General features: G+C 32.9%; 2 protein-coding genes across 5 annotated transcripts; one reads left to right on the top strand and one right to left on the bottom strand.

The window, feature by feature from the left end:
- Nucleotides 1-7,768: 7,768 nt before the first annotated feature.
- Nucleotides 7,769-11,015, bottom strand: LOC123921215 (probable protein phosphatase 2C 25). Of its 2 annotated transcripts, XM_045973658.1 has the most exons (4): nt 10,411-11,015; nt 9,552-9,890; nt 9,252-9,431; nt 7,769-8,204 (listed from the first exon to the last, which is right to left on the bottom strand). In XM_045973658.1, exons 1-4 carry the CDS (start codon nt 10,891-10,893, stop codon nt 8,043-8,045), a joined length of 1,164 nt encoding a protein of 387 aa, XP_045829614.1. In that variant the 5' UTR covers nt 10,894-11,015; the 3' UTR covers nt 7,769-8,042. The 2 variants fall into 2 exon arrangements, with proteins under 2 accessions (XP_045829614.1, XP_045829613.1); XM_045973657.1 differs by having other exon boundaries at nt 9,252-9,890; nt 10,411-11,012.
- A 10,535-nt stretch (nt 11,016-21,550) lies between these two features.
- LOC123921214 (organelle RRM domain-containing protein 1, chloroplastic) lies at nt 21,551-25,634 on the top strand. 3 transcript variants are annotated; one of them, XM_045973654.1, is made up of 5 exons: nt 21,551-21,874; nt 23,549-23,599; nt 24,743-24,811; nt 24,930-25,036; nt 25,115-25,634. In XM_045973654.1, the coding sequence occupies exons 1-5, from the start codon at nt 21,745-21,747 to the stop codon at nt 25,262-25,264; spliced, it is 507 nt and encodes a 168-aa protein (XP_045829610.1). In that variant the 5' UTR covers nt 21,551-21,744; the 3' UTR covers nt 25,265-25,634. The 3 variants fall into 3 exon arrangements, with proteins under 3 accessions (XP_045829610.1, XP_045829611.1, XP_045829612.1); XM_045973656.1 differs by having other exon boundaries at nt 21,752-21,874; nt 23,539-23,599; XM_045973655.1 differs by lacking the exon at nt 23,549-23,599 and having other exon boundaries at nt 21,554-21,874.
- Nucleotides 25,635-25,938: the final 304 nt, after the last annotated feature.

Below are 25,938 nucleotides of genomic sequence, written 5' to 3'. Positions count from 1 at the left end.
CAACATTCAATCTATAACATCCTGCATCACTACACAGTTGTAAATTGATACACAGACCAATTAAACTAAGCTCAAAACATGCTAAAAGAAAGCACATAAATTTAAGCTTATACATCACCATAACAAATTATCCATAGCTAATAGTCTAATACGAAACCAAAAAAAAAAACTCGTCAATCTTCATCGAGAGCAACCGAGGCTGAACAAGCATCACCAGTTTTCATAGCAGCTACTTCTACAGAAAAAACAGAAATAAAACTTATTAATAACCAACTTATAATCTAATAAATCATAACTTTAATTAGACTATTAGTGATATCATCATACCCATTGGAAATATAAAAAACAACAATATTTCTGAAGACCAATCATAAGCATCCATGTAGGGTTGAGCATCCGTCGGTGATCCAACCAAAACCGATATACCCATTGTAAAGGAAATGATAATTGATTGATTTGTATTGCCAAAGTGATGGCTATAAATAGATACAAATTACAACTGTGACTCCAACTCATAAGGGAGCCTATTTGCCTATGATTAGGAACCGATAACAATAGGAATGCATAACTGTTTGTGCTATCAGTAAGTATACTTATCTATGCTATTAATAAGGAAGCACCTTAATTCTAGTAACAATCTATATTATCTAATATGCCCCCGCAAAATGGGGTCACCATCAATGACACCAATTTTGTCTCTAAGAAGCGAAAATCTGGTGCGATGTAACAGCTTGGTTAGAATGTCTGCAAGCTGATCCTTTGTAGAGATATGAGAGACTATGAGTTTTCCATTTTGAACTTGTTGCCTCACAAAGTGATAATCAAGTGCAATATGCTTCATTCTTGAGTGAAACACCGGATTAGAGCATAGATAAGTTGTTCCAATATTGTCACAAAAAAGTGTAGGTATTTGAGATGGAACACCAAGTTCACCCAAGAGATTCGAGAGCCACATAATTTCTGCTGAAGTGTTGGCTGCAGACCGATATTCGGCTTCTGTGGATGATCTTGCAACTGTTCTTTGCCTTTTTGACAACCATGAGACAGGATTACCACCAAAGTAAATTATGTAAGCGGAAGTTGATGTTTTATCATCATAATTGCCTCCCCAATCAGCATCAGTAAATGCTTGTAGTTTAAGATGATCCGGATTTGTAAGTTTCAAACTATGGTTAATGGTGAACTTGAGATACCTTAACACTCTTTTAAGTTGCTGAAGATGCAACTGAGTTGTTTGATGCATAAATTGTGACAATTTGTTTATTGCAAATGAGAGGTCTGGCCTAGTTAATGTTATGTATTGAAGTGCTCCAATAATGCTACGAAACATTTTTGAATCAGTAGGAGCTGAACCGTCATTCAGTTTGAGGGGCGTAGTCACACACAATGGAGTTGTAGTTGATTTAGCACCTGACATATTAAACTTGTCCAAGAGTTCTCTAATGTAACCATGTTGTGATAATAGTAGACCAGATTTGATTGGTATAAGTTCTATGCCAAGAAAGTAATGAGGAAATCCAAGTTTTTTGAGAGAAAACTTTGTGGAAAGTTCTGTCATGAATTTACCTAAAAAAGTAGTGTTGTTACCTGTTAATAGTAAATCATCAACATAGACTAGCAAGAAGGCACATACTCCTTGTTTATTATAAATAAACAATGAGGGGTCACTTAAGCTTGTGGAGAAACCAACAGAAATCACAAATGTCTTGAGAGAATCATGTCATGCACGCGGTGCTTGTTTCAAACCATAAATGGCTTTTTTTAATTTACAAACATGATGTGGAAACTCAGAATGGACAAACCCCGGGGGCTGCTGCATATATACATCTTCATATAATTGTCCTTGTAGAAAGGCATTATTAACATCCATTTGATGTAAAGTCCATCCTTGGCCGAGAGCTATAGTAAGAACCACTTTAATTGTTTGTGGTTTTACAACCGGAGCAAAAGTTTCCTTGAAATCAAGACCCGGAGTTTGAGTGAATCCTTTTGCAACCAACCTCGCTTTATATCGTGCCACACTTCCATCCGGATTTCTTTTAATTCGGAACAACCATTTACAGCCCACTACATTGGTATGTTTTTGTTGTGGTACCAAGGTCCAAGTACCATTACTCATCAGTGCATTAAATTCAGCTGAACAAGCATCTCTCCAATGTGCAATTTTAAGAGCTTGAGTGATAGTTGATGGCTCAAGATTTTCTTGCAAATCATGTTTCGTAGCAACATATATTTTCTTTGGTTTAAAAATATTATGATGAGACCTTGTAACTATAGGATCACGAGTGGCAGGTTTGTTGCACTGAATATTGGGAACCTGATCAGATGTATTGTCGATAATGGAACCTGCAGGTAAATTAGACATAGATATCGGTGACTCACTGACTGATGCTGACACTGGTGATGACTCAGGAACAAGTGGATGAACATGTGAGTTTGGCTCATGAACAAGTGACTCAGGTGGAGATGACTGACTCGGTGCATTTATTGTAGGTGATTCAGGAAATGGACTGGATATAGAATATTGACTCGGTGTAGGCACTGAATTTTGAAATTCACTACTGTTGGGATTTTGTTCATGTTGAACATGAATGATGCTATGAAGTGTAGGATCATGTGGTGGAATGGGAGGACTAGGTAATGGTTTGATTATGGATTGATATGGAAATGAATTTTCCACAAAGTTAACATGCCTAGAAACATATATTCTATTAGACAATGGTTCTAGACAAAAATAGGCATGTTGTGACATAGAGTAGCCTAGGAATATACATGGTTTAGACCTTGGTTGAAGTTTATTTTGCATGTATGGTTTTAACCAAGGAAAGCACAAGCATCCAAATGAGTGAAGTTTATTATAGTCTGGTTTAATGTTAAATAAGATTTCTAAAGAGGATTGCATCTGATTGATTTGTTTTGGCATCCTATTAATGAGATAAACTGTAGTAGTAAATGCAAATGACCATAATTGAGGAGGTAGATTAGCATGATGTAAGAGGGCACGACCTGTTTCAACAACATGTATGTGCCTCCTCTCTGTAGTCCCATTAACCTCAGGTGTATGTGGTGGTGTGGTTAAATGAGAAATACCATTATTAGCAAGAAAAGATTTTAATTTGATAAATTCTCCACCATTATCAGAAAAGAATGAGATAATAGGTAAATTAAGTTTTTTTTCAACAATTGACTTAAATTGAACAAAGATAGAAAATACATCTGATTTGTGTTTCATTGGATATAGCCATACATATTTGGAGAAATGATCTACAATGATTAAATAGTACAAATAACCATCTAAAGATCTAACAGGGGTTGGCCCCCATACATCAGAATACAAGAGTTCTAATGGTCTGCTACTTGTGAGATGATGATTGGAAAAAGGAAGTTTGTGGCTTTTTGCACAATATCATGAATTGCACTCTTGAGATGGTGGAAGCTTTATTGGTAGATGATGACTGCCAATCAGATGTTTTATTATTTTGAACGAAGGATGACCTAACTTATGATGCCATGTAGATGCAGATTGGATGCTTGTATCAATGCTTAAGGTGGACTGGATGGACTGAATGCAGCGGACAAATGATAGAGATCTTGTTTAAGTGGACCTTGGAGCAATGCTTGACCCGAATTCAAGTCCTTAATAACAAAACAATTTGGAAAAAATTCAACAGAACATCCATTAGATTGACATAGTTTTGAAACTGACAACAAATTGGATTGAATTTTAGGTACACATAAAACTTGTTTAAGATGAAGAGGTTTAACAGATGTGTGAATAATAGAGTTACCAGTATGAGTAATTTTCAAACTTGTTCCATCACCAACTGTAACCTGATCTGCTCCAGGATATGAATTTGCTAGAGTGAGTTGTTGTAGATCTTGTGAGATATGATGAGATGCTCCTGTATCCATTTTCCAACTAGCATTCTGTTTTGCAGCTTGATTTTGAGCAATATTTGCAGTTGGTTTAGTTCCATACCGCTTTGGAAAGCCTCTGATCTTGTAGCAGTTTTTTGCGCTATGTCTTGGTTTGTCACAAAACTGACAAACAGGTCTGTTATCACTATCCAGCGGAGTAGGAGAAGAGTTGCGGTTAGGGATGGCAATGGGCGCCCACGGGTGCGGGTTTGAGTGATACCAAACCCACACCCGAAATCAACACCCAAACCCAAACCCAAATTTGTTCGGGTGGCAAAACCACACCCACGCCCACACCCATTGGGTTCGGGTTTTTTACACCCAAACCCAAACCCACAACACATTTTGTACTACTTTGCAAATTTAAGCAAAAACAAGGTAAATTTAAGCAAAAACAATGGAATTTAAACATATTGTCAATCACTTAGCAAAAACATAGGTTTAAAATTACAAGGGAATTTAAAATTACAAAATAGTCTTTCAAGAAATTAAATTACAACTAAACCAAAATTAAGTCTTCCAACTTTCAAGCAAAATTCAAACACAATTTTGGTTTGTGGTTTGTGAAAAACCTAATTTTACTTTTACACTTATATATATATGTGGGGGTATTTAGGTAATTTTAACATGTTTCGGGTGGGTGTATGGGTTTCGGGTGTGGGTTTGAGTGATACCAAACCCACACCCATATTTTCGGGTGTCACCCAAACCCAGTCAATTCGGGTTTCGCCCGTTGACTTGGGTTTGGGTTCGGGTGGGTCTCACAGGTTTGGGTTTTTCTGCCATCCCTAGTTGCGGTTGTTGTTGTTTCTATAGTGTTGTCCCTTGTTCCTTGTGACAACATTAGCAGTTGTAACGACATCAATGGCATGTTGATCGGCATGATGATGAATGGTTTCGAAATCCATGAGCTTCTCATGAAGTTCAGCAAATGCAATAGGAGATTCTCTGCTTCTAAGTGCTGCCGATATTTCACGATACTCAACAGTCAAGCCATTGAGAGTGTGAATCACAAGATCAGTTTCATCAAGGGGATGGTCAATGATCGACAGTTCATCCGAGATGGCTTTGATTCCTTGAAGGTATGTAGCCATGGACTGATTTCCTTTTGTGAAGTTGGAAATTCGTTGTTTGAGTGCCATTATGCGTACACGAGAGCGACCGACATACATGGTTTTTAGTATCTCCCATGCTTGATTGGAATTTTTTACCGTTCCTAGGTGTGTGACCACTGTTGCAGCCACATATGAGATGATACCATGTAAAATGAGTTGATCTTGTCTAACCCAATGAGTAAAGGCTGGATTGACAGCCGCAACATTATTCGCCAAAACTCTCGATGGACATGGTTTGCTTCCGTCAACATAGTCTATCAGATCAAAGCCTGTTAAAAGAGCCATGAACTGAATTCTCCAAGCAGGGTAATTGTCTCCATCGAGTTTGATGGAGAGTTGTGTACTAGCATTCAAAATGATAAATTTTTCAGAGGTGTCAACATTGGAAGTTGTTGAAGCCATGTTTGAGGGATCGTGAAAAAAATGCTTTTAAGCTCTATTTGCTCTGAATACCATAAAGGAAATGATAATTGATTGATTTGTATTGCCAAAGTGATGGCTATAAATAGATACAAATTACAACTGTGACTCCAACTCATAAGGGAGCCTATTTGCCTATGATTAGGAACCGATAACAATAGGAATGCATAACTGTTTGTGCTATCAGTAAGTATACTTATCTATGCTATTAATAAGGAAGCACCTTAATTCTAGTAACAATCTATATTATCTAATACATTGGAAGTCAAGGTGTCATGGGTCGACAGGTCATGGGTCGGAAAAATGAGTTAGGAATGAGTTCTTCGGACGGTCGTGGTCGGGCTCGGTCTCACAGAAAATCCACTAGCGGTGACCGAAATTGGCCGGTGTATAGACTCCATCATGTAGTTCTTCTCCTCGTGGTGTAACAGCTCGGGCCCCTTTTCTACGTATTTAGTAGGCAATCCCGGCTGTCACCTCACGGTCTTCTCCACCCCCCTCTCTAGTGGAGTTTTTGCCTTCCGTGGGAATCGAACCACGTACCCTGGGGTTCAAATACGTGTTCAATCCATTCCCACTACCAATTGAGCTACGTCTTAGCTAAACTATTAGCAACCTCATTTGGTTCTTATAATATCTTGAATTTTATTTTTAGTCTCTATAAAAAATTTCAACTTTTATATCCAAATATTTTCTATCACACTAATTTTAATCAAATATTTTATACTTTCAAATATTTTAATAGTTTTTTGTAATCATGTTTATAAGGAATTTTTTAGAGTAAAGAATTAAAAATTCATATTTAATTCATCCCATATTAAAAAAAAAAAAAAAAACTTAAATATGCAAAAGATCCCTGCACTTACGGGTCATTTGAGTTCTAATCCCTACATTTTAAAAATCTTTCGTTTTGCCACTACACTTTGGCGCGTGTAAAATTATGTTGTTCAAGTATACACAGTCAATTGCAGCACGTAATAAGAAATAGTATCGATCCCACATGGATTGCTTAAAGGAACTTCGTTTCATTCATTCGACAATTAGATCTAAGCTTATTAGTAAAAACGTAACCAAACATCATTTTGAGTATCAACATTTAACTAAAGAGAATGATTAAAAAAGATTTTGAAATCAAGAGTAAAGAGTAGTTGGAGTTATTATCCATTTAACTTCAATTGATGTTATGTGAGTCATAAATGTTGTCATGACTACTGTGAGCAAGCTTACCTAGTGGTGTATGTCTACAGCGTTAGATGTAAAACTGCGGATGAGGCGATTTCTATGTCTAGGTTCACACTTAATTCGTTTTAGTTCATATTAGCCCGCTTGATTTCCACTATGGCCTTAAGGTTTATGTCTAAGTCCATTAAGAAAGAGTTATGTGTCCATAATCTACCATATTAATCCTCTAGATCCATTCATTGCTAGATGTCTCATAACAACGAACTTGCATTTAAATCTAAGGTGGTCAAGCAAAGATATAAACATTTAGAGTTAAATCAAAAGGATTAAAGTAGCATAAACAAACACACATCACATCTCACAAGATTAACATCAAAATCAATTAAACTTCACATAATCCAACTATTAGAGAGTTAGCTCATATTGAGATGAGTAACTGATACAACCAAGTTCAAAGATCTATACACCGTAGTGAAATATAAACCTTCAGACGACGGTGGCGAAACACCGGTTAGCAGATATCAGAGTTGATTCTTCTCTTCACTCTCAAGGGAACGGTTGCGCTCTATAGTACTCAGCAATGGGACGTACATACATACTCAAATTAGGTCAAGAGGCTCCTTTATATAACCATCAACATTGGATCCTAGGGCTGGTCAATTCGTAAGTACAGCCCAAATACCAAAGAATATTCCGCTAGTAGCCATACATGTATAAAGAGAGCATATAGGAAGTACTATAAAAGTGAAAATAAAAAAAATTAAATCAAATAGACCCTTAGTATGTCCATACATGTTATATAGGAAGTGATGAACCTTGTGACTAATGCAATTCATAAGAATATATTTGAAGAAAGCATGAACATCTAACTCAGCTCTCAGCTTTAAATTTATGTTTCAAGCAGACGGTGGTGAGATGATGTTCTATCACCCAACAAAGTGTGACAAAGGGAGCGGCTAGTCGTAGACTCGCAGCCTAGCGACTGAATTCCGATTGAAAGTCGTTGAATGCAGCAAGGTGCATGCACCTTGATTAAGCTTTCGAGTTTGATTCATTATCATTTGCAAATTATATGCAATCAACAATCATGCATAAAAAAAAGTGAAACTATAAACCATCACAAACTCAGTATATCAAGTATATAAAAGAATAAATGAATTTAATTACCAAAACAATAATCTATAGAGTTATTACATGATTATTTCATAAATATCCTAGTAAAATAAATTGCTAAACATTGTTAATCTCTACTACTCCCCATCTACGGGTACAAAAAATCACCAATAAATGTCGTTAGATATAATAAATAATTAATAAATTAATGATAATCATTATATTATATACATAAAAGAATAAGCTAATCCCTAATCATCAGTCACCACCTTCTTCTCTTCTACTAATGAAGATTTAAATATATTGTTTCAATTTGATCAGCATAACACTTGTGTCATCCAATGAGCCGCGCGAAACAGCCAACTCTGCAAGCTTTTTACAGGCTAACAATGCTTGTTGTTTGTTGTTTCCTACGCAGAATTGAAGAGCAGTGTCTACTGCTTCCTGGTTACTAACCTGAAATCAGAATCAGAAAAAGAAACTTGATCAGTTAATTATTCAATAGTTTCAAAAGAAAAGTGTTTAACAAAACAAAATTCATTCAGAATCGCATTTGACAAACGCTGACATAATGCAGGCCCGTTTATATGATTTTGGTGGCCTCGAATTTATAATTTGGGCCTAACTATAAATGGTATAAAAAAATTGAATTCCAAACTAATATTGAAGTTCTTATTTAATATCAAAATACTTGTATAAAACACTTCTTGTGAGCATTTTTAAAACTTCTTTCTATAGAAAACAACAATTGCTTCTATAGTTAAGAGAATTCGATAAACAACCGCAACATTTGGATAACAATCTATGACTTTGACAAATTGAAAAATTTCAATTGTTCACATCAACACATTTGCAACACTTTCAATTTCATAAAAAAAAAAAAAAATCATTCACATCAACTTCTGACAAATTCTTATAACAAAAAGCAGACTTAAAAATTGTGCAAGATTTTTTTAATTCATCATTATCTAATGATTTCAATATTTTTGTATCAAATAAAAATACTTTCAAATACTTCTAACTGCTCAAATATATTTATTAATCAAGTTATTGTCATATCAACAACCACCAAAAAAATAATTGACTCTAAAAGATACCTCGGGTGATTGTATTTTCTAAAGCTACGACTCTTTGTTGGAAGTGTCGGCTCTATACTCATATCTCAAATAAAATACTTTTGAAAATATTCATGCTAGATGCAAAACCTTCGTTTCTATATTTTCCAAAGTGTGCATTGATTTAGATTGTAACTTCTTACATATATTATTGTAAATATAAACCTAAAATATATTTAAATTTAAAATCTTCAAAAAATACTTAGACATATTATTTTCAACACCTAAAAATTTTGGTATTTATTTATTTTATTTTATTGGCATATACAATATATTCCTAAAAAAAATTATTTTAGGCCCCTAATGTTTAGGGACCTAGGGCGGTCGCCCTCTTCGCCCTCCCTCATATACGGCCCTGACATAATAAAGAACATGGCAATGAATTTACCTTATCCCATAATCCATCTGAAGCTAATATTAACAAGTCATGTTCAGGTTCAATTCTAATAACTTTAGTCTCAGGCTCAGCTGTCACCCATTGTTTCAGGTGTCGATCTCCGATACTTCTAGATACAGCAAGAGATCCTTGAATCCTCCAAACACCGCGACATAAATCAACATAACCACCCTGCAAAACCCATTTCAATACATAAGAATAAGAACCAACAAAACCAAACTCAAACATTGGTTTCACTTTCAATAAACCGCATATAAAAAGAGAAACCACTGCAATGGTCAGAAAATTTACCAGTGTTTCAATTCTATCCCTTTCGTCTTCCCTCGAAGGTCGGTGATCAGATGTTAGGGCCTCTGCAACCCCTCCTTTACTAATTACAGCACGGCAATCACCGGCGTTAGATACAATTAAGTTACCATTCCTAATCAATGCTGTTACAGAACAAGCTCCACCATGAAGATCTTTTTTCATGAACTCAGAATCGGTATTGAGGTAACCGCGCTTCACAGCCTCCTCAACATCTTCTTCATCACTCATGATCACCTCATCCAAGATGTTCTTTTCTAAGTTATTTGCCGCAAATTCAGCAGCTTTGGCACCTCCATGGCCATCAAATACGCCAAAAAAAGCCTGCAATAAACGCAAAATAAACTCCTACAAGTTAGATTTTATACAATTCACATCTATAACTTAGTCATTAGAAACAAGAAGCAAGCATATTAGAAATCAATCTCATGACACAAAATATGAATAAGTTGAGAAAAAAAAACATAAACCAAGATACTTTCTCAAAAAAAACACAAAAACTAAAATTTCATAGCAGCTAAAATTGACTTTTCCAACTTCATAAACTAATTTCAATTTTCCAAATTCAGCTTAAATTTGACTTTTTCCACCTTCATAAAGTAATCTCAATTTTCCATATACAGCAATAATTCCAGAACTTAACAACAAAACATACCAAAAAAATTATAACAATTCTTCAAAAGCTCTAAAATTTTCAATCCAATCAGACCAGATCAAATTAAGAAATAAATTTTCAAACTTTACACAACCCCAGTTGACAAAAGTCAAAAACACACCACAATCAAAATCAACCACTAAATATTCTATTCATAAAATAAATAAAAAAAGCTGAAAATTTTCTTACCAAATTATTTTCACCGCGAAGATTATCTCCAGCAGTAAAACGATCTTCCATATACTCTCTCCTCCCTCTCTTACAATAAACAGAATACCCATCTCCCCCAGCTTCAACAACATCACGCGCCACCGCAGACGGATTCGCCGGAACACCAAAAGTAAGAGAAGAACAAACAGGTATATCAAGCCTTGTCGGTCGTTTCCTCTTCAAAACAGCATCATTTGAAGACGCAGAGTTATTGTTATTATTGGATGAAAAAACCGAGGGTAGTTTCGGTAATCGAAGACAAAAAGGTGAAGAAGGTGAAGAACAAGGAGAAGGAGAAGAACAAGAAGAATTTGAAGAAGAGTTAATAGGTTTAAGATGAGATAAAGATAACGTTAGTGTTTCAGAAGATGAAGAAGAAGATTTGATTGAAGATTTGTTGCAGAAAAGAGATGATGATGGTGAAAACACCGGTGAATTCGAAACTGCGACGGAACAAGTCATGTTTTTTTGTTCTTGTTCTCAATGTTTTTTTTTTTTTTTTTTTTTTTTTTGAGTCAAATGATGAATAATTTAACGTTGGAATTGGTCTTTGTTTGTGTTACCGTTGGTTTGTGTTGGATCTTATAAGAAAGAAGAAAGAAAGGATTAAGAGGCTATTTAAAGGAGAATTATTGTGTTGTGTTGTGTGTTAATAGGGTTGTAATGTGGGACCCACTGAATTTTATTTGCGTGTTATTTGTGATGTGAATAAACTTACTAACACACAGCTATAGTTTCTTTCTTCCAAGTCAAATTTTAAACGTTCTTTGACCATGCTATTCTTTTGGTATGGAAAGTCTAATTTGTCCTTGTGGCTACTATTTTATGACACATCTAAATATATTTATTGGTCAAAGATTCGATTATAGTAAGTAATTGTTTCAAAAAAAAAAAGTAAGTAAGTAATTCGGGTACGTAAAAAAAATAATTTATGGTTGTGTAATGATATTTTTTTTGTAGTAAAATATATTTTGTTTGACTAGTTATCTCATCATATCTTTTTTAAAAAAAAAATATAATACCGATATCGAGTTATTAAGCGGAATAAGTCAATGAAAACTTACTCTTGGAGTCAACGGATTCCTCCTCTTTTTCTCTACTTTAAATAAAAATTATATATTTCTTTAATTTTTAGGAAAATCTTCTCATCATATTTTTTTCGTTTCGAATAAAACTTCATCATATTTATATATAGATATTTGTCAAAGTGATATGATGTGATAGACATTGGATGATTATGTAAAAAAATATGTGCTGGTTATTAATCCTTAAAATATTTGTTAAAATTATACGGTAGTTTTTATGCTATGTTAAAATAGAAGTTAGGCTATGAAAAATGTCATTAAAAGTTAAGTTAGGATAATAATAAAAAAATTAAGCAACTAAAAATATTCACATATTAAACAAAATCATCGTGGTTTAACATAAGATCTGCACAAACTAAAGAAAATTAAGAGTCACATTAATAATTTCTCATAAAGAACCCAAAATTTAGCTACGAGCTACAAGTGCGCACATCCACACCTAAGCAACATAAAACATCATGCTTGATGGTTGTACCATAGCAACAACACACCAACGTCTAAAATTACAAAAGTTAAACATCCCTCAAACCCAAACATGCCAAAGAATTTAAATATTACATTGCTAGGGCACACTCAAAAAACTTGACCTTCACTATAAACCACCATGCACCAATTGGACCTTTATTTGATCAAGTACAAGGTCGCAATCAAAAGATTTATTATTAAACAAGAAATCATTATGAGGTTTCCAAATCCTTCTAATTGTTGTCAACCAAATAACACGAAAACTTTCTTTAATCTTCAGATACCAGACATGTAAACCTATAAACGGATGGTCATGTGAGAGTGCATTTTTATGAAGAGCACCTTGATCACCTAGCCATTTAAGAACACTAACGAGTAGACGAACATTGTTGTGCTCATCTATTCACTCTTTTTTGTTTTGATATCGTGTTAACGTGTACTTAATTTTGAAACATAATTCAGAATTAGCAAAAAGTATTTGGGATATTTGATGATGTTGAGTCTTTTCTAACTTTATATGGAGGTTTTAATTTGAATATGAGTTGGAAAATGTAGAAACAAAAAACTTCGAGTTTGTTTGATTTATAAAAGGTAAGTATTTAATGGAACAAACGACAAATTTTTAAGGTATCGAACAACTTTTTATCTTGTATGATGTTTGATAGACAAATTGTGCCAATGATAAAAGGGATACAATAAAATTACATTGCATAAAGTCCAAATACATGGTTAGGATTACATATGTCCATGAAAGGAATTCGTAGTTCAGCTAACAACTAAAATAATGAATAAAATAAATCTTGTAATAACAGAAGATAACATAACTAATTCTTATATAAAATATAAGAATAACATGACGTCAGCACAAAGTGTAATCTAAGTACTTGAACTTCACGATCCTCAACCACGATGATTCGCTTAACCTGTTGTATGAACAAAATAAGTAGGCGTGAGATAAGACTACTAGCCTCAGTGAACTCCTGCTACCCAACTAATGGTGACTACACCGAGGGCACCTGAATGTCAGTTTCTAACATAATATGATGTTATCATGACATAATAATATAAAGCAGTAAAGGGAGTAACACTTATTATTATCTTGTTCATTGTAACCATCAAGTACACTCTGAGGCAAGCCGGTCTCGGGGTGACTATCTAACGCGGAGTTGGATAGGTATATACGTCCGTTCCGCCTAGTGGAGACTCCTCTGACATAAATTTTCCTGATTGACATATTCTAACTTAATATTCTAAGATATCATGCCCAAAAGAAAAGAAAATAAAACCTTCCCCGGGGTAATTCTAAACTGTTCTGATTCCTGAAACCTAATTTCCTGAGCGTTATTAACATTCTAATCGCATAATATTATTACGTTATTTAAAATATTGATTATGAAGAGTTCTGTTCTGATACGCTCGCTTAGCCAAGCAAGGTGCTCGCTAAGTGAGACAACCAGTTTAGCACTTTGTTTTGCATTTTTAAAGAGAAAATCAATTATCGACCTACAATCCCATTTTATTCTAGTCATAACCAACATATGTATATTATAGGCAAAATGCATTCATAGGTCCTTTAAATTTTAGGTTTGTATCGAGATGGATGAGCTAAGGAATTAGCATTTTTATTGTTGAGAGCTAGAATGTAGAATATTAAATAGGAACAAAGAGAGGATTCTAAACAATTCCTAAAAATTTCGCATCTAAAAAGTTTTCATTCTAAGTTTACCTGCTAATTTAAGTATTTTCGTTGTTAGTACTTCAATCTGAAACACCCCACCCCCAATACAATCTTCTTAGAATTAAAATTGAGTATCATGTTATTCAAAATATTCATTATACAATTGAGTATCATGTGATTCAAAATATTTGAATTAAAACTAGTAAGTAGTCGGCTTAGAATAGAATAACCAGTAGATTATTCAAAAAATTGTTTGATAGTCTTTGTTGTTAAACCAATGTATATTATTAAATTGTTATTTTTAAGATATGTTTAGTGTGCGCATGTTCGTGCTTAGTGTGTGTGCGCGTGCGCACATCAGTGCTAAAATAAATAAATTATATAATTAATATAAATAAATAAAGTTTAAAAAAGAGTAAACAACTAAAACACACTCAAGTTATTTAAAATGAACTAAAATCAATTGTAAGTTAATAATGTATATGCACGGAAAGTATATCTGAGGACTAAATTGTTTATCTAAAATCAAAGTCAAAGATTAAACTTGGATTTAACGAAAAGTATATTTGAGGACTAAATTGTTTATGCTATAGTAGTGACTCTTAAACTTGGATTAAAAAAACACTTACGTTGCATGAGATGGACTAAACAACGGATTCTGATCGGTTGGTTGAAATGTGAATCGACCGGAGTGAAAACACGCCTTGGTAGGATATGTGTGTTTTGGGCAATTGTTGATGCCCATCGCAACTATTAAGATTGCCGCATATAACACCACAATGAGGTCAGTCAACCAAAGACGATATTTCCTTTCCACCAGAGGAAGAGGTTGAGTAGCAGCCGCTTCCGAAGGAGCTTCTAATTGAGGTAGAGCCTGAGCAATGTGAGGGGGAGTATCTGATACTTCGAACGACAGAGATATATGATCAAATAAATCATCTGATGAAAACGATAGACGCTCCATGTCAACTTCCGACGACGGCTGGGGTGGGCCACGACCATCCCCGAAAAAATGAAAATTACTTTAATGCCCTTGGTATCTTTATACATTAAAACTATATATTTGTTTGCAAGCAAGAATTAATAGAATGTATGTGTAACTCAGTGGTTTCTAACGGACAAGGTCACGCCTATACATACTAGGGTTGTGAGTTCTACTCTCGCTGACCCTATAAAATATATAATTTAGTGGCCCCCGAGTTTTGTATAAGTAATTGTTTAAGGTAAATCACTGATAATTTCGAGTCGCACACGTAGAATATTATTTAGGGTATGCAATTTAATTTTTTTATGATCAAATTTGTATTTTTTATTACTTTAGATTTTTGTATAAAATATAATTTAGTGGCCCCCGAGTTTTACTTTATGGTTCCGCCACCGACCATAAACATGCACTTAGTATGGATTTTTTTTTTTTTGACGAAATGCACTTAATATCTATGAAGCACGGACTCTGACACGGACACCGCAACATCTCTATTGTAAAAAATATAGGACACCGACACCGCTACACATTTATAAACGATATAAATTGAAAGTCAAAATATATACATGTAAATCTAAGTTGAACAAGTTATTTCTTAAAAAAGTTTTGAAACAAGAGATGGTAATATTTTACCTTTATTTATCCATGTATTATCGAAAAAACTAAAATATTTAACTACACATTTGGTCTCTTACGTTTATTTTAGGTTTCAATTTGGTCTCTTACGTTTAAAAAGTATCAATTTGGTCTCTTACGTTTATTTTAGGTTTCAAGTTAGTCATTTCCGTTAGTTTTGTCACTAACATCGTTTGAACAATACACGTGTCAATGTATCCAAGTGTCACGTGTCTGTCCACATATGCAAATTGGTTGTCACATTGACAAAATTGACGGAAAGGACTAACTTAAAACCTAAAATAAACGTAAGGGACCAAATGTGTAGTTAGGCCAAACTAAAAATATTGTAATCAAAATGTAATATCTTCAATCATTCATTTGATCAATATTATTGTTTCGACACATCTTTAACATTTATAGATTGTGCCTAACGAGAGTATAAATAAAGAAAAAACAATTTTTTCGGGGACACTTGTCCGACACGTGTTGTACAAATATTTTACGGTTATCGGACATCGATCAAAGGAATGTCAAAGTAAAAGAAAAATTGAGTTTTTTTGACACCGGTCTAAGTAATCCGACACATGTCATATGAGTATCATACGAGTGTCGGACACCGCAATGGTGATCTATTGTAATTTGGAGAATCCAAACATGCATTAAATTTCAATTTGAATTGTAAAGCATAACTACTTTGAACTACTACTTTGAATTACAGAGGAGAAACGGTAACTTTAAATTGCATTAAAACGTAATTTGAATGTTGACTCAAATATAACGTGTGATATCACTAAAAAAGTAAAAATGAAGGAATCATATAGATGAATTAAAAAGTCGGGGGTAAGAATGTAATTTAGATATATGTAAAAATAGAAAAATTGGTGTTGGATAAGTGTGAATGAATTAAAAAAATGAAATAAAAAGACTGTACTATCGGTGTGGAAAGAGTGTTTTATGAAGTTTGACTTAAATACTGCAAGTGCTTCCTCAATTATTTATTATTCATTCATCCTTGGTGATTAAGATTTTGATTTCTTTGCATTGTCCAATAAGATTTTGCCAGTAAGTGGGACCCAGCCAGTGATTGAGATAGCAAGAGCAGGTTCTGTGAAGTTTACGGACCGTTGGAAGGAAGGGAGGGATGGGCATGAGAATGAGAGTGTGAGGACAGACACGTACACGTTCTTTATTATTTGGCTTATTTGGTATAATGACCGTTGCCATCTAAATCCTCAAGTTTTACCGATAATTAGTTGGTTTAGTGATGATTGACGCTGAACTTGATAGGGAGGATCACGGTTCAATTCTCCGCAACTGTGATTAAAGGAGGACTAAAATCACTTGATACCAGAACTGACCATTGAACTAGATAAAACTGATGATGAAAGGAAAAAAAAATTTCTCAAGTCCCTTCCTTATCAACATTAATAGGCAGTAGGCACTCTAATTCTGTTTGTTTGCTAGTCCTTTTTTATTTTTTAAAACCAAAATTATGTTGGTTTGATAAATATATTATTGGATTAAATATAGTGTTCCTTAATAATATAATTGAAAAATTTGACTAACCATCTTTAATAAAACATATTCTCTCAATTAAAATTTTCTTCATCCATAGTTTGAATTCGAGAATTTACTTAAGAGAGCCTTTCGTTTCACACAGATGAATGTAATATTAGTTACAACCAATTTTTTTTAGACAACTTCTTTTATTAATTTAGATGGAAAATCATGGCACCGATGTGCGACTTTACAACATGTTTATTAACAAATATTTTACCCAAAAAAAAGTACAAATATATTACTTTTATTCGATCGAAATAAAATAACTCTGAAGGTGTGGCTTGAAGTAGCTAGTTATGTTGGTAACAAGTTTCAAGTACAGTAGATCACGGTGGAGAAGATACCTATAAAAATATGTTAGCACTTCAGCGCTTAAGTCAATATGTGATCAAGAAGGAATGAAGTAAAAAGTGATTGGATTTTGTACATTGCCATCGAAATTATGTCTTTATATAGGAAAAAACGATTAGAACTATTTGTACACCTGACAACAACTAACATAAAGGCTCGGTGGGATCAAGATCGGGCTAGGTTATGTGGGTGGTCTTGTGGATTTTGTTGTGTGTTGGGTCTTTGTATGGATAGATAGTTTGTTTTTGGATTTTTTGTTGTTATTGTTGCTTCTTTTTTGATTGTTTTCATGTTTGGGGCAATTCTTAAAATTAAAGGTTATATTGACGATTAACATGAGTCCTCAATCTTTTCATGTTAGACCATGACTTTTAGGGTATGTTTGGTTGTGAGAAGGGAGAAATAGGTAAGAGAGAGTATGAGAAGAGAGAAAAATGTGAAAAATAAATTAGATTTAATGTATTGATTGATATAAGAGAAAGAAGAGAGAGAAATATGTTTAGTTTTTTAAAAAGACAATTATATCCTTGTAAATGTGTCTTTGATAAATTGTTATGAAAATGTAAATAATTGAAAATGTAAATGGCAAAAATGGAAATAAATCAAAAAGTGACTTCTCTTCCCACTTTCTTCTCTATTTTGTGGCGAAATAAAAAGGTGGTAGGATCCACCGATATTTAATCTCTTTTCTCTATTTCTATGATGTCTAAACAGCTATTTCTCTTGTCTTTCTCTCTACTTTTTTTCTCTCTTTCCCTTTTCTTTTAAACCAAACACAACGTTAAAGAAGATATTTAAAAAAGTGGAATGAGGTGACAGGGTAATCTTATTCGAGGTAGCTAGAGTTGGACATTAAATGTGGACATATATATAGCTTAGTTGAAATTTGTACATTAGTTCACAAAATTTTAAGAGTTTATCCCACAAGTCACAAGACTCAATCTTCGTTGGTGGTAAAATAAATTATTTGTCTTACCAATTTTTTTTTTGGTACAATACCAAAATATATTTTTATTAATATAAAAATGTATTTTTTTTATAGAGGATGAAAATTGTAAAACTAAGACCCATTTATTCTATAAAAACATTTATTTTATTTTCTATAAGTTTTAATTTTCTCTAGCTAATGAAAAACGTGAAACTCTTGAAATCAATCATCATTGCAATAAAGAGAGCATAAAATGCTTGTTAGAGCTAATTCATTTTTTATTTAATGAAAACAATTCTTTTAACATTTTTATAGTTATTATCTACATGCACACAATAGTTCATTTTTTCAAGTGAAGGCTCATTTTAGTTCTTGCAAATTTTAAATTTTTGACGGGACAATTCAATATTGATTGAAATAAACTCAAATTAGTTTTTGACATTTTCATATCAAAAACAAATTAGTGCTCGATTCTTGATTCTTTATAACACATAGACTAATTTGTTGCCAGTATAAAAATGTCAAAAACTACCATAGTTGGACAAGGTCAAGCTCTACTCGTTTTGGTGGTTGAAAGCAACGAATATCTTTAGTTTCAAACTATCATAATTTGTAGTCAACCAAATAAATGAACACAAGGAAGTAAATTGTACTAATTTCTCATAGGCAACAGTACAATTATTTGCTGGGAAAATAAACTGGTACTATAGATCCACTTAGTACATAAGTGTAGTAAAAAATACTCAGAAATCTAATAAGCTCCAAGGGAGAAGAGACTCAATATTAATCCACTAAATTCCATACCCACAATAACCAATCATTGGCCTATATTTTTTTTTTGATAGAATAGAGGGCCTAAGCCCTCATTGGCCTATATTTAACATAGTCAGTAGCATATTTCTGGATCCTTTCTGCAGGGGCGCGTCTCCGGGTTTTAGGAGGCCATGTGCAAAATATAAAAGTGGTCCCTTAATATAAATAATTTAATTTAATTTTTTAAAAAAAACTGTCGATTTAAATTACGTATAATATAAAAAAATCATTTTTATTCTTATAAACATATAAATTATCAATATTAAACCAATTGCATCAAATCAAATGGGATAAGAAATACAAAATAATTATCTTTGTTTAAATTTTATGGAAAGGTTAAAATGGACTAAAACTATATTTACGAGTATAGATAATTAATCTATTGATACTCATATGATATTATATGAACATTAACAATATATAACTATTAGTTTAGGGCCTAAAAATTAATCTATTAATAAATATATGATATTTTATAAGTATAAATAATATATAAGTAATATTATAGGACCTCAAAATTTTGAGCTGAGACCCTCAAAATTTTGAGGCCCGATGCTGTCGCACACCTTGCACATATGTGCAAGCCGCCCCTGCCTTTCCCTCATTCCACGCCTTGGCTCATGAAGAGTAGGATCGTGTGCCAAGTGTCCCTCATTTTCATTTGCATCAGCTGTTGTATTGATCATTCTGCCCTGATCACACTCATAAGTCATAACATTCAACCCGCTTATATCTATTTGAGAATCGACTATTATGTTAGCTTTTCCTTAATTATGTTATTTATTTTGGTTACTTGATACTTTTTATAAACTCTTGTAGTTTATCTCGGTACAACTTATGTTGAGGAGATTATTCGGTTGATTTCAATATATTATCCATTTTTACAAGTTCAAAAAAGCTAATTTAATTTTTATTAAAAATTGAGTTGTCCTAAAAATTTGTGAGAAACAAAATGAGTCTTTATTTTTTTAAAAAAAAATTATTTTCAAAAATGAAAAAAAAAAAAACCCATTATTTTCTAGTAGTTCTGATTTTTTTTGTTTCTTTTATTAATACTAGTAGTTCTGATTTTAATTTAATGAACATATTTTCGCAGAATAAATATAAATCAATTAATTGTACAAAAAAAGGTTAAGTAAGGAAAAGATCAGCATGAAACGACACTAATGTGCATGGGCGTCTCCGAGTTTTTGGAGGCTCTGTGCAAAATATAAAAGTGGTTCTTTAATAAAAAAACGTAAATTTTTTTATAAAAAAACCATCATTATTTAAATTGCAAATAACATAAAATATAATCATTCTTGTAATTAACATAAAAAAGATTCATAGTCTAACAATAGCGGCATCTCCAAAAAGTTGAAGACCACGTGGGATTATTAAAAATAGGCCATAATAAAAGAAACAATGTAAAATTAGCTATAAAGCGTCTAAGAAACAAAACAATCTCTATTATACGTCTCTTCATTTGATAAAACTATAGTATAACAATTAGCTATAAAGTGTCTAAAAAATTTATTCACAATAGAAAAATGTCTTTTAGGACATTTTGTAATTAATAAATCAATCATTTTAGAATAAAAAGAATCTCAAGTATTTGAACTCCACAATCTCTCATTTGGAAGCCTGCAATTTCTAGTTTTATATCTCTCATTTACTAATACTACTATCCTATAAAAAAAAATTAGAGGCCCCTATTTTTCTAAGACCTTATGCCGTCGCATATGTCGCACACCCCCAAAACACCCCTCTGCTAATGTGTCAAACTTAAAAATATGACATATCTGGTAATTCTTTACCGGATAATCGCCTTATAAAAGTGACCGTTGGATTGAACTATATTATAACGTAGATCATTTCTATTAAATATGACTTTAATCGGAAATCATTTGATACGTCAATGAATGAGATGAATCAAAATTAACTCAATTTTTGAATGTTCGTACGACATTAATTTTGATGTATGTCATTGACTATCAAATAATTTCCGATTAATGTCATCTTTTATATATATGATCTATGTTATAGTATCTTTCAATCCAACGATCGATTTTATAATACGATTATCCGTTAAAAAATTATCGAAGGGTCATATTTTTAAGTTTGACACCTTGATGTCATTTGATCCTGACCCATAAGTAAATGTTTCGTATAGTTTTTTAGAATTTTATTTTTAGTCACTAGAGATTTTTTTCACGCTTTTTGGTCCTGAACATTTTTCTATCACAATTTTTGGTTACTATTTTTAATCAAACTCTTCTATACTTTCACATTTTTGAATGGTTTTTTGTATTCATGTTTATGATATTATAAGAATATCTCCGATAAAAATTTAGAACTTTTTAACATAAAGATGAATTTTTATGTGGAAAAAACTAAAAAAATACATATTTAATTTATTTCTTGTTAAAAAATTTAAACTTTTGCAAGAAAGATTAATATAATGTACTAAGCATAACCGTAAAATTTTCTTTTGAATTTCAAATGATATATACGAATTGAATTAAAAGTAATACCAAAAATCATGACAAAAAATAATTCAAAAATCAAAAAAATGCGAAAAAAAATCTTCCCTACAAACAAAATCTCTGAAAAACTAGTAGCAATCATTTACTTATATTTAACCCCCACAAAAAAATTAAAAATAAATCGATCAATTAATCCAAAAAATGCAAAAACTAGTTTCAAAAGCGGAAGCAACCGACCCACGAGTCCACGACTGAATCAAACAATCAAGTTGTTGTTATAGGTTGAACAAAAAGGTTTCAGCTGTTTTCTGAGACTGAGACAAGTACAAGGTTGTTTGAAACGAGTACGAGGTGGTTTGATTTTGATGGAGACAAGCATATTGGGGTTAGCTTCATTCCCTTGCTACACAACACCAAACAGTTCTCGTCTAAACCTCAGAATATCATTGTCTATGCGACATGAATATCCACTTGCAAGCAAAATCGTTGTTAGAAGTAAGTAACTACCCTTTCTCTCTCTCTCTCACTCTCTTTATCTCTTAATTCTATTCTTTCTGAAAAACTTTCTACCCTTTATGGTTTATGCAATTTGGTTATTTGGGTAATTAATTTATTTATTGCTGAAATATTTTCTCTTCATTACTCTTGTTTTACTTATATTGGTTGGTTGGTGTATTTGAGGTTTAGGTTATCTATCTGGTAGTTAATAGATGTTAAGAAAAACGATAATTAGTAGTTTAGGTGATTAGTGACATGGTTAGTTAGTTAGTTTCATAGTTGGTTAAGTCTCAAATAATTTGATATATAAATAGAGTAATTGTATTTTTTTTCTTGTATCTTTTATCAAAATGATTCCTTTTGAATTTTACTCTCATTCAAGCTTTGAAAGCTCTTTTCACTTAATTCCCCCAAATCCTCACAATCTCAACAATAGATTTAGCCATTTAGGGTGTGTTTGGTTTGCTAAAAAAATAAGGGATTGGATAAGACAACTCCGGTTGTACCGTGTTTGATTTTAAAAATGTTTCTGGGACCGGACAAATTGAGAGTCAAGAGACTAGACAAAAACTGAAATTTTTGTCCTTCACTAAACCACGGAACAATTCTTTATCCTAACTCCTAAATACAAAAATAACTTTTTGTTTACCAAACATGTACAAGACAAAAAATTATTCAATACTGTAAAAGTTTGTCCTAAATTTGTCATATGCTATTCTGTCTAGTACTTATGTTTTGCAAATCAAATGGACCATTTGGGCGCAAAAAATAGGGTTTAGTTATGAAATCGAACTTGCAAATGTTCAATATTATATATTTCTGAGATTGATATAAGGATTTTAGGCTTGCTCTGATAGATATGTGCTTGTGGATATTAGTGAGGCGAACTGATGTAACAAATTGATTAATTTTTTTGTTGAATAATTTTATAGTTGTTTGTGATTGTTAATAAGTGTTGCATGTAATCCATAGGGAGTAGGAGTTGAATTGGTGAGTATGAAATGAAACTTTTCTTTGCCTGCCAAAGCTAAAGATACAAATCAAGACACTATTCATTTTCAACGGGGTTGAAGTTTGAACGCAGTGTGACCAAATGATGTATGCAAAAATTATTTGAATCCTATCACGTGATTGTTGAATTTGGCTCGAGTTTTCTCTGCTATGTTCATTGTTTTTTCTTATTTGCAATATTAGAACTGTTACAAAAACGTTCATTCCATGTTGAACCCATGTATGCAAGTGATGAAAAAGAACCATTATACAATGATTATGGGACAATAAAACAGGAGCCTCAGGAAAGGAATGATATAGTGTCTATAGCATCGGATTCTCTATATAATCCAGTACTTTTATTGCTTACTTTTTTTTTTAAAATAAAAAGAAAAACTAGTTTTTTGCCGAATGTGTAAAAGAGTATTGCTAGTAATCAGATATCTTTGGTGCTTCTTCTAACTATCAACTTTGGAAGGAAGGGTTTCAAGGTCTTAAGTGTACTTTGTTTGCCGGATTGTGGAATCTTTAGATATGAAAAGTATTTATTGTATGTTCCTGTATTTATTGTGGAATCTTCGTTAATTTGTTAATTAGGCATAAGGATTTGAAGCTCTATTTATCTGATTTACATTTTTCTTTCTAATTTGCTTACCAAAGATTAATATCAGTTCCTCTCAGCGTCAGATACTTTCTTGTTATCAAGGTGTGCACACGGTGCTCTCGCTACGGGTATGAGTTGCAATTTTTATTCAGAAATTTCTATCTGTAACCAGTGTTATCAATCCCAGATGCAGATAGAGGAGCGTAGTGGTTGACCCCAAAAATACTATGGTGAGAAAGTAGATAGCAGGGTGGGCACACTTTTGAAATTTTGTCGAGTTAATATAATTTATTTATACTATAGTATATACACAACATCTCAACAAACAACTATTTGTGACTAGCCAGTGGTGAAAACTGACAGCAGGTTGGAGACAGTGAGAGAGGAGAATCCCGAACATTGTTCTTAAAATACCTCTAACCTTAAAATTTTAAGGTTTTTATTTTTAAATTTTTGTACTCGTCTGAGGTGCGGTGGCATTAGCAACCACGACATCCACTATTTCGTTGCTCCAGCAGCTAAACTAAACCTCTCTGCTACGGCATGTTTCTGGTGGCCAATGGCCACTCTCCTATACCACTATAGCTATATTGCGCTATTTTTTTGAAGAAGCTAAATTAGCCCATCCAAATTGGCACCAAAGAGAATCGAACCTGAGAGTCTGAGACCTTAAGGTGGAGCACACTCCCAGGTCCCAAGCCAATACCACCAGACCAACCCAAGTGGGTTCTATATTGCGCTATTGACAACAGTGTTGTAACATCATTAGGATAGATATGTTTTTGTAGCCTTTATTTAGGTTTAAGTCATGTTTTTCTTGGGCAGTAGAGAAGAAGGGCATTCTTATTAGAAATGCAAAGTGATTTAAGAGCCCTTTTAAGCCTTTATATATGTTTCTTTTATGCTTAGATATGAATCTTGAATCTTGGTCCTCTGTAATGAAAAAAAAAAATCTCATTTGGCCATGTCTATAATTGATAAACAAAAATCCGAAGGTGTCAATTGCACAATAATTTGGAATGCGAACTGGCAATATTGCATTTGTCCTCTATGACTTCTACATATTCAGACTTCCGATAAGACACTTATGCTGTTTGTTCCAAAGCACTAAGTATCCATCTAGATATCTAAAAAATTCGCACTTTTCTTGTGTGTTAACTTATTAGCATAATGTACATCGCCAAACTAACCTGCATTGTATTGAGCATATTATTTCTATCTTTTACTTACCATGTTCTTATGAAGTTCTACTTGCTCTTATTTGGAGACAGATTTACCTTATTTTACCCGCGAGACCGCTCTGCAAAAGGAATTTTCAAATTTTGGCAAAATAGCTGAAGGTAAGTGCATGATTTTTATAATATTTCGATTCGGAATAAAGTAGGACCTTAATATAATGTATATAACTGGTTTTAGTAGTTTGATTCACACGTGTCGTTTATTTCACGTGTGCTGCAGTTCAAATGGTTAAAGATGCGATCACGAAAAGATCAAAGGGACTTGCTTTTATTCAATACACATGTCAAGACGATGCCATGCTTGCACTAGAAAACATGGATCAAAAGGTTCAGATTTTATCTTTTGATTATCAACTTTGACAACTGAATGTTCTCTTTTTAATGTTTTTTATCCGTTGTCAACAGAATTTTTACGGCCGGATGATTTTTGTAGAACTCGCAAAACCTGGTTGGGATAATATTGGTATACCTCCAAGACCTCCAAGGGCCTCTGGGCCGCCAAAGAAGTGGAATTTACCCGAAGAACAAGGAGAAGAGGTAGATTGTTGGTACTGATCAAATTTCAAATTAAATAAGCTATAAAAGAGACGGTGATGGAACAAAAGGTATCTAGTTATTTTAGTGTGTTTGAGTCCACCTTAAGAGTTTCATTAGCGCACAGTGTGTTTGAAGCTATAACTAAGAGGTTAAGTTTGGATTTCGCCGTGCAAATACAAATCACATTCTTGGTAATATTGATGCAATACTGAACTTCATACTGATCTTTCATGTTCCGTATCATTTTGACACATTAAACGGCATCTTTTGAAGCTGTATAGGTTCTGAAACAGCGAATTTCACTGTACATATAAGATATTGCTGTTAAGATTTAGTAGTTTTTTAGTGCTACTACACATTTGAAAGAAATTTTCTGTTTTAACAAATTCATATATGTTACAAAATGGTTTCATGCTCATGTCACAGCTTACTCTAACTGTATAAACTGTTAGAATGATCTGTCATTTCTTAACAATTTGACTAAGAGCTTCCAAAGATTTCTGTTTTTTGTTTCCCTTTTCAAAATGGTAATAATAAAATTAAGATGTTTTTTTGGGAGGAAATACAATAAAAATGAATTCTAGAGGCATAAATTTCAAATTTTTGTTTCAAACAATCTGAGTATGCAATAAAAGAAACAGAATTGCGTGTGCCCTGAAGAAATTAATCAACTATATAGCATGGTGTTAGCA

Source organism: Trifolium pratense, linkage group LG4 (assembly GCF_020283565.1).
Source record: "Trifolium pratense cultivar HEN17-A07 linkage group LG4, ARS_RC_1.1, whole genome shotgun sequence".
NCBI classification, from domain to species: Eukaryota; Viridiplantae; Streptophyta; class Magnoliopsida; order Fabales; family Fabaceae; genus Trifolium; species Trifolium pratense.
Note: the sequence above shows the minus strand (reverse complement) of the source record. Positions and strands in the feature narration are given on the sequence as shown.